The 10,111-nt window shown below is 40.6% G+C and overlaps 2 protein-coding genes across 2 annotated transcripts; both read left to right on the top strand.

The window, feature by feature from the left end:
* Nucleotides 1–4,269: 4,269 nt before the first annotated feature.
* Nucleotides 4,270–6,477, top strand: PVX_101480 (hypothetical protein, conserved; the record flags this gene model as incomplete). The annotated part of the gene is made up of 1 exon (XM_001613993.1): nt 4,270–6,477. One exon carries the CDS (start codon nt 4,270–4,272, stop codon nt 6,475–6,477), a length of 2,208 nt encoding a protein of 735 aa, XP_001614043.1.
* An 856-nt stretch (nt 6,478–7,333) lies between these two features.
* On the top strand, nt 7,334–9,710 carry PVX_101475 (tryptophanyl-tRNA synthetase, putative; the record flags this gene model as incomplete). The annotated part of the gene is made up of 3 exons (XM_001613992.1): nt 7,334–7,799; nt 7,967–9,541; nt 9,684–9,710. Exons 1-3 carry the CDS (start codon nt 7,617–7,619, stop codon nt 9,708–9,710), a joined length of 1,785 nt encoding a protein of 594 aa, XP_001614042.1. The 5' UTR covers nt 7,334–7,616.
* Nucleotides 9,711–10,111: the final 401 nt, after the last annotated feature.

Genomic DNA, 10,111 nt, shown 5'->3' with positions numbered 1-10,111 from the left:
AAATAGAATGAAAGTCACACTTTCGAATTTTTTTTTTTTTTTTTTTATATTAAAAATGTGTTTTTCCACTTTTTTATTGGAAGAAGTAAAAGCCATTTCATCGTGAAAAATTCTTGCAGATGTGAAATTTTAAATATCGCGTAACCGTTGCTCACTTGGAGCCCCTTTAACTGACTTTTGCGCGACAATATGTGTACATATGGTTTCGTAGTGTAGTGGTTAGCACTGAGGACTTTGAATCCTCCAACCCGGGTTCGAGTCCCGGCGAGACCTTTTTAAAAATAGAGGAGAGGTCAAGAAGAGGAAAGCAGAATAATTATAGAGTTTAATTTAGAATTGTTTAAAGTAATTAATGTATAACGAAAATTTATGATGCGCTATTATGGACTGCAGTTTTTATTTATTAGAAACTGTTACGCAAAATTAATATTTGAACTTTTCTACCTGAAATGGCAATAAATTTAGGCCAAAAAAATAAAAAAAAATAATATAATTTTATTACCATGTTTATAGTACATGTTACATAGTTACCATTTTTTCGTTGAGCAGCTCATTTTGCTATGTAAAAAAGGAGCCAATAATTAACGTTCACTCTTGCGCAGCCATATTAGAAGCGCTATGTTATTTTGCGTACCCTTCGAAGGAACCATAGCTTCTGCACACACAGCACAGGCATTTTTTGCTTCTCACGTGTGACAAAGTGGAATATAAAAAGTGATCTAACGTGATAAATCAGAGAAATTACCCTTTTGTAACATCGCTTATATATGTGTGCCAATTTTATATTTGCATGATAAGCTAGTTTATTTTTTATTTTATTTTTTAAATCACCCACATTTTGTACTAGAAAGGCGAAAAAAGCGTTTTAATTTTGCCATTCGTAAAATGAACAGTTCTTTTGGCGGGGTAGCCATCGTGCAGTAAAAACTTCCAAATAGTGAAAGACCATCCCGCGTGTGTGCGTTTAAACCGTATCAGTGAAATAAAGCACAACACCTTGCAAATGATAAGAATAAAATTTCCTCCCATTGTATACGCGAGTAAATGTAAATGTTGCTATTTTTCCCCTGACCCTTTACAACCTATCATAATTCGTCCACAAAAATGCCACTATTCCCATACGACACACACTTTTAGCGTGCCATTCGAAAAATGTAAGTGCACGTAGAATATCAAACGTATGCATAATGGGATTTATTACCCCAAGCTAGCTGCACACATATTTCGTAAAAAAGGGAAACCCACCTTTTGTGGTGAATTGTAAAATGCGGAAATCTACTTAATGTGGTCAAAAAATATAACTCCGCATTTTTAGCTAGCTAGCTATTTTTCTCATGAATTATAAAATCAGGTGAAAAAAAAAAAAAAAGCGACGCGGTCAATTGCAGGTTAGCTGATAAATATATTCCCATGTCTCTCGAGAGGTTGTTTGTTCTGGAGGCTAAAAAAATGAGCTTAAGGCAAAATTTGCAATTATTAATGTACATACATGATGTAAAGAAGGAGAACGTCCCCTGAAACGGCAAAACGAAATCGCGTCATTAAATGAATGTACTCTACATATGTATGGCAAGCGGAAAATTGGTACAGCGCATAAACTCTTCCCTTTCTGCCTAACTTTCCTCCTATGATATTCCCCCTAGCTGACGCATGACACGTGCCTTTTTTCGGAAATAAAACAAAAAACTCATCTTTTTTCACATTCTTTTTTAACGTTCTCTTTTCACCGATTTGTGCATTTATTTTCCCATGTCAAGATTATCAAAAAATGACACAGTTTGGTAAATGCAGAACGTGGGGACAGGACTGTTATAATATTCTCTGTTAAGTATCCCTCTGCGCAGGGTGAACAGCGTCGTTATGGGCAAATGGTTATCATTGAATCTTATATGCATGGTGACTTATTTCTTCCAGTTTGAAGCAAAAACGAAAAAATGCCATAAAACGAAGAGAGGAAGGGATTACTACAAATTATTTCCCCCCTTTTACGTTACATTACTTTACATTTCGCTATGCAACGGAAGAGCTAAAATTTTTCATCAAATGGCATGGCATATAAATTTAAATGTGACCAAGTGGAAAATGTGGCATAAGCCTTTGAAGGGGAAAATGCCTTAAGAGGGCAACTTAATATATTATAAAAAAAATTAAAATTCAATAATCCACAAAAAGGCTTTTCAAATCATCATTTTTTTCTTTTGTGCGAATAAGAAATTTTTTTTCTTTATACGAGCACCGAGGATCGAACTCGGGATCTCCTGCGTGTTAGGCAGGCGTCATAGCCACTAGACCATGCTCGCTCCATATGTATATTCCGCACGAAAAACCATGTGATGTACAGTTCACCTTCTATCGCAGTGCTTACGCATTTTCTACAGCGTTAAAAAACGCTTCCCCCTTTGGGCCATTTTCATAAACAGCATTGAAACAACGGCAAAGTTGCTTTTCCTCTTTTTTCTCAAAGGGGCACAAACTTTTATTCCATTTTTCCTTTAAAAATAATAACAATTTTGGAGTGCCCTGTGGGTAAAGAGTGTAACCACTGCACTTATGTATACAAATTAATAAAAAAAAAATAATCACGCGAAAATATTTTCCGTATATTAAGAATATCTGTACCATAAACCCATGACATTGTGTTACTCAAAAGCGCAATTTGCCGCTCCACTTTTTAAATGCCAACATGTTATTCATTTTTGTATACCAAACAGGGGAAAGAAACTGACGAAAAAAGGGTAAAAAAAAAAAAACAGCACCTCTTTTTTAAAGCAAAAATGTAAAAAGCGGTGATGCTCATCATCTGTCCTGGCCTACGGCATCGCAAATAATATGTTCATGCAAAAGTGGAACATACAAGCGGCTAAACATATCGCTGCTAAATGTGAAAGTTCAAATTGGTACTTACCGTTTTTGGCGTCTTTCCTTAACAAACACCCCGTTGCGAACAGATTTAAGAAGGTCTGTCTGTGGCACCATGATGGGAGCGAAGCTTTACCCCTCTATGAGCATACGACGTTGCACTTGTGTACATTATACATTTACAAATTTGTGCTTCGCCAATTTAGCCTTTTGCGCTGAAGGTCCATATGCGTAACTTCACAATTGACGTACCCCCTAAAGTGTGAGTTATCATCACCCCCTGTTGGCACTTTTCTTTTTACAATTGTGAGTAATGACTGGTTCGTTATAGTCAACTGATACGTCGTGATATTTTTTCCTAAACACCCTTTTAATTTCCACAAGGGAGACGTGCCTCTGGCGTTATAGGCAAAATATTTTTAAAATTCAGGACGGAATGTAGAAAAGGGTGACCTATTAGCAACCATTTCGGTGTTTTCCTTTTATGAATCGTCACGCTGTGGCAAGCGAAGGAATCTAATTATGTAAACATATGTACACATATATATGTATGCATATATGTATGTACGTATGTATACGTGTGCACCCTCTCGCGGCACGCACCCAGCTGGTCTTCAATCCAAACGATGCCACACTCACCTTACAACTCGTTAATTCTGCCATTCACGCGGGATGGCAAATTTTAATATAGCTTCAAAATAGAGAATCGCACTGCCCCCACGTTGCTACTTTCACCCCTGTCATGGTTTTTAAAAAAAATTAACAACAACGAGGGGTCTTCTTAAGTAACATATACGTCTCAACTGCCATGCTGCAGACCGCTTGAAGGGGAAATAAGCTTCTCCCTCTCATTTAGGCATTTCCCTGTACACCAAAAATTTGGTACATAAAGAGACGGTCATTCAAAATTTTCGCCCCCAAGTGTACATAATTATAAAGAAAATATGTCACTTTTACGCATGTTTACGCTTCACGTGGGAGATTCCTCCTTTATGCCATTTTTATGTTCATTCCTGCAGGTTAATCGCTTCATTTTTCGTGCCTTTTTTTCTCCATTAGCGGTTAACAGAAAATGCTGGAAGTGGTACAGCTTCCGTGTGTGCTTTAAAAAAAAAAAAAAAAAAATATACATGTATGCTGATACATATGTACATACTTCGCATGGGCAGTATATGCAAATTAACCACATAATTATCCATTTGCGTTCTCCTTTTTTTTTTTTTTTTTCTTCTTAAATTTTTTTGAAGCTTTTCCAATGTATTACCATCAAAATAAAGAGGCGTACATATATATATGTACACTTATATGTACTTCTCACTTGCATATGTACGCGAATGTACGTACTGCATTCCGTTGCGCGTTTTAAAAAGGCCAAGAGAAAAACGTTAATATATCCTGCCAAGATATAGGATGAACGAAACGTTTTTCAGTCAAAATGAAAACGAATTGACGAGCGAATACCACATTCCCGAGAAAGAAGTTGACGCCCCCCCCGCGAAGGACGCACAGGCATTGCAGCATGTAGTAAGCAAGGGCGAAAATGGGGAGGGTGAAAAAGGGGAGGGCGAAAATGAGGAGAATGAGAACGATGGAGAGATCCGCGGCGATGAGAACTGCGGCAATGAGAACCGCGGAAATGAGAACCGCAACGATCAGAACCGCGACGAAGAAAAGTACAACATTTTAAACATGCTGAATGAAATCAAAGAGGACCTCCTGTTGGAAAACGAAAAGCTGCAGCAACAGAGCAGCCAAAAGGTGCACATCGCAGAGGGGGAGGATGGCGACAAACCTGACCGCAACGCTGCCAATCACGCAGTTAAGCAGACCTCCAACCAAGACAACCACGCGATCGAAACGAAAAACGCAAATAACGACAATGGCGTAGCGTTGGAGAATGGCCAATGCGGTGAGGAAGTAAGGGTCCCCAATAGTAACGACAAAACGGGGGAAAACCCAAAGAAGCTACCCAAGGAAGAACCCCAAGTGGAAGAGGAACCTTTGGAAAAGCAGTTAAACCCCAGCGATGCTCAAGTGAACAGCCCAGATGCTGCTCCAAATGAGCAGAGTCAGAAAAATGTGGGCAGTAAGAAGGGCTCAGGCAGGCCATATAAAAACACAAAAAACATTCCGAGTGATGCAAAAAGTACCCCATTTTTAAGCAAAGAAACCCCAAAAAAGAGGAAGGCCAAAAATGGACCCAACCCAGAGTACGCTGCGCTGGCAATGCATTCGATGCACCCTGCACATTCGGCCAATTTGGCCAAAGTTACCAAAACGAACAACCCACTTATAGACGAAGAAATTGAATACCTAACGAACTGTGAATTTGTGACACACAACTACCTCAAGGGGATTGCAAAAAAGAACCCCAGAGTAAAAAGCGATAACGTTAACATAGACATTTTTTACTCAAGCAGGAGTGAAAAGTCGATGGATGAAAGTGAGGGAGAGGAAGACGCGGGGGCAGAGGCCGGAGCAGGCGCCGAAGCAGAAGCAGAAGCAGACAGCTCCGTAGACTCAATTGAAGAGTTCTATGAAAATATTTGCCAATCAGATGCGCCGCTCGATTTTTATAAAAATTCATTAAGTGCCAAACAGGAGGTGAAGGAAGTCCAACCGGAGTATTTTCTCAACACAGAAAATAGCGCAACGGAGGAAATTCAAATTTTGAATAGATACATAAAAGACATGACAGAAGGTCAGCAGAAAAATTCGTCCCCCATTGATGTAGATAACAAATTGGTTAATATTCTTTCCCTCTCCTTTTTAACCTTTATTGACCATGTGATTTATGATTCCCACATTTACGCTTTGAAGAGTGAATTTACACCGGGGGGAGAGGCGGACAAGGGGAAAAAAAGCACCACTGATGGGATTTCTACCCCAAATGGGAACTCCCAAAATGAGTGCCTAGATGGAGAAGCGGTACGAGAAAGGACTGAAAACATCAACATCGTTGGGGGGAACGCCCCCAATGGGACTAACCTCCAAAACGACCCTGACAAAGATAACACAGAAATGTGCCCCCCAAAGGAGAAATCATTTAGCATGAATGACACACAAGATGGTCAACGTAAGGAGCCTCCTCGTGCTGTTGACCAGTTAGATAATCCTGAAAAAGGGGCCAAGCAGGAGGCTGCCCAAAATGGTGGCGTGAATACCCCAGAGCGTGGCGACCAAGTGGGCACCGAAATTATTTACACCCCGGACGTAATCAACCTATGCCTAACCAACTTGTATAACCAGGAACTCGTAAGCAAAATTATGAACCAGAAAATGAGCGAAGGGGATACCAGCGGCGCAGGTACAGACAACGTGAAGGAGAGCGCCCCTAATACTAGCAAATTAATTCATAACCATACCACCGCAGCTACGGCACAGCCGGGCAAAACGGAAAAAACACACTCAAAAGAAAGCGCGAACGAAATGAACTCCAAAAGTGGAGGACTCCTCAAAAGCAAGGACTCTCTGCAAACGAACATAAATCACAAATTAAATAAACGACAAATTATTATCAACAAAATAAATGAAAAAATTAAAAAAAAAAGTATCAACAGTTTGCAGAGTTGTGCAAACACGAAGAAGTATTCACTGGATGATTTGTTCGAGCTTTAACTTTTTTTTTTTTTTCTTTTTTTTTTTGTCCCACCCCTGTTCTGTGCGCTGTTTCCGATTTCGCGCGTTGCTCCCGCATGTGGACTCGCGCACAGGCACGTTCAGCGGTACTTGCAGCGGCACAACCCTTTTTTATGTCTTACCCTTCAGCATGCGTCGTTCCATGATGCTTCTAACACACATACTCGTGCATATGCCTGTTTGCGCCGAAGTGTGTTTTCCCAGAAGGCACCTTTTTCCAACCCCACCCCTTTTTTGTGTGCACCGCCCCAACAAATGCGTATGCGCGGCTACATATACATACGTACGTATGACGTGTGGATGTTTTTCCTGTCACATGCCTTCCTTCCTCACCCCAAATGTTTCATTCACCATTTTTAAATTAACTCCAAATTTGTTAGAAACTCCTTTCGCGGTATTTATAAAATGCCCCTTTTCAAGACTGCATATTTGTGTGGCTGCCCAGTTAGCAATTGCCCAATGATGATTCTTTTTTTTTTTTTTTTAATTTGTCAGCCCAAATGGCAGTGCGTCAAAGAGGAGGAAAGCGAATAATTGCATCTTTCTATTAACGTGAACGATTAATTTTTTATTTTTTCTCTCGTCAAATGGGCTAATTTTTTTTTCGTTCGCAAAAATTTCCCCGATTGGGAAGTGATCTCCATTTCTGCGCTTCCCTTTCGCTCAAATTTGGCACATCTCTGCACAATTCTGACGCGAAAGCGATTTTTCTCCTCTGCTAAGGCGAATGGCAGTCGAGAAAGTAACATATAGGCCGCCCGTTATGCTATACCACCCACTTCGTTCCTGCCTCGGATTGCAAAAAAAAAAAAAAAAAAAACACTTTCGCTTGGATAAGCGACAGAATACGAATTTTACACTTCCCCGTGCGAAAGGACTACACGCAATATGCCAACGAATTCACAGCAAGAAAACTTCTTCCTAGAAAAAATGCCCCTTGAAATGTATAAAAAGTGGGTATACTTCCTTTTGTACGTATCCTTCTGGGGGGTGTTCTTCATTTTTTATTCCTTCTTAAGAAAAATGGCTGCGCCATTTGACTTCTTCGATGCGTTTTCGCAACACTCCTGAGGTTAGATGCATGGGCACACACCGTGTTCATATCGAAGGCCTGCATAATGAGGAGCGGACGAGTGCTCCTCTTGTGCCTCCTCATACTTGCGCAGATTAACCTTTACGCATATGCCAAAATGGTGCGCAAGGGAGGTTGCACTCCCTTTCTTTCGAAGGCCCCCAAAATGAGAAGAACGAAATTGAAAGTTAAGCTCAAAAGCGGTTGTACCTATCTAACCGGGATTAAGGTAAAAACTCGTCCAAAAGTACGTCACGTGCGAAAGGGGGCTACCTCCAATGATGACGCAGCGGGGCCGTTCCTAACTTTGGCATTACTCCTGTGTGCATCCCACTACATGTCTTAATCTTTCCACCACTTTTATTTTATTGTTTTCTTTTTTTTGGGTAAACACAGCCGAGCGGCAGCATCCACCTGGGGAATTACATCGGGTGCCTGAACCCAATCATCAACTTGGAAGCAAAGAGGAACGCCCACTTTGAGAAAGGCAAAACAAAAAAGGCGGTGAGGATATACAAAATAATACTAATAGCAGATTTGCACTCCCTAACAAGCTTGGATAATCTCCCCACTTTAAAAAAAAACGTCGTCGATTCGGTTAACACCATTCTCTCTTTAATCATAGACATGTATGTAAAAAAAAAAAAATACATACAGGTTTTCATAAATAATGTAAAATTAGAGCATCTGTTGAAATTGGGCAACATAGATCAGATGATGAACGGAGATATTTTTCACCAACTCGCACGAGGCAACGGTAGAGAAGGTTACCAATGTTACTCATTTTTGAAAGACCCATCAGGAAATGAGTGCTCACAGGTGAAGAATGATAGGGAGGTCTTCCACGAGTACAACCCCCCCTGCAATGACGCAGACCCACCGTTTAACCCCCATGTGGAAAAAAAAGACGAAGAGCACCAACGAACAAACGTGAAAAACAAAATAAAACAGAAACACTATTTCTGCATATTTAGACAGTCGGACATTGCACAGCATACTTCACTCTACTATTTGATAAACTCCTTCACTTCAGTTAACATGCTGAACGCACATGTGCATGTGAAGAATACGCCAAAACACAAATCCGTGGCGTTACTTTCTTACCCCAATTTAATGCTAGCAGATATTTTGCTATACAAACCAGATTACTTAATAGTGGGAGTGGACCAAAAAAAAAACACCGAAATGATGAAAACAATTTCGAGAAAAATAAACTCGTACATTCCTCATATGATAAGTTTGCCAAAAGTATTCCCCTCCAAATTTTATGTACAAATAATGAACCTTGATGGGCAACAAAAAATGAGCAAACATAGCTGTGATGACCTTTCGGGAAATGTTCAAAATGACCATAACGTTATTTACCTCTTTGATGAAAAACACATAATAGAGAAAAAAATTAAAAAAAGTAAAACGGATAACTGCAACAATTTAGTGTATGCCCAATCTGGCAGGAAAGAAATTAATAATCTCATAAATTTGTTCTTCTTTTTTTACCACTACAAGATGAGGGGCGTACCAAAGGTGAGTCAACCAGGCTGTGATATGCCACCGCTTACCCCCCATGCCAACCAACTATTCCTAAACAAACAAGAGCAAACTACACAGAATAAGTCCACATCTTTTTCCTCCACCTCACAATATGAAAGAAATTACAACCACGATGTTACCTGCTCAGACGAGGTATCCCCCCAAGTGGGCACAAAGAAAGGGGACGAAGAAAATTTTCATCCCTCCTCACAAAATAACATTAATCCAAATATTAACCCCCAAATTGGAAACCACATCTTATCATGTTACAAAAATAATTACGCCACCTTCAAATATGAATTGTCTCATTTGATTTACGAGCACTTCGTGCTGCCGAGGTTTGTTTACTCCGTTCTGCAGTCCGATGGTGGGAACTTGGTTAACCAAGTTTTGAGGGACGGGAGGAAATGCCTCTCCCGCAGGGCGGCCAAGACGTTCCAGGTGAGTGGCGCGAGGCTGAACAGGGGGGTTGCACCACTTCCTCAGCGGGCTTCACCCCGTTTCGTTGCATCGTTACAAAGGCACGCTTCTCCCAACCGGCATGCTTCTCCCACGTCGCCCTTTTCATTTCCCCCCCACGCAGAATTTCAAAAAAAGGCTAAACATTTAAATAGACGGCCGAAGCAGAGGGGAAGGTCTGCCCACATACGCTCGTTCTAGCTGCACAACTGAGGATACGTTTGGGAAGAAACGCGTTAAGCCGCAATTACGCAGCGTTAAGATCAAGTCGATGAACCGCCAAAATAGCGATAACTTACCATTACGGAGACATGGCAGGGCATCTCCCCCACCGGCATGATATATACCGCGAAACGGGGGAGGCATAAAAAAAGATGCGAAAAAAAAAATAAAATAAAACGGGAAAAAAAATTAAATAAATACAGCTGACCAAATGAACTAAAAAAAGATGCCCCTCTACAGGCATAACCGCGCGTATGCGTGCAACGCATATGTAGGGAGAGGGTGCTCGTGTGTAGGTACAGCCATGTGCACGTACACATGTGCACGTTC

The sequence above is a fragment of the Plasmodium vivax genome, chromosome 14 (assembly GCF_000002415.2).
Source record: "Plasmodium vivax chromosome 14, whole genome shotgun sequence".
NCBI classification, from domain to species: Eukaryota; Apicomplexa; class Aconoidasida; order Haemosporida; family Plasmodiidae; genus Plasmodium; species Plasmodium vivax.
The sequence above is the reverse complement of the archived record's forward strand: the minus strand, read 5'-3'. Positions and strand labels throughout refer to the sequence as shown.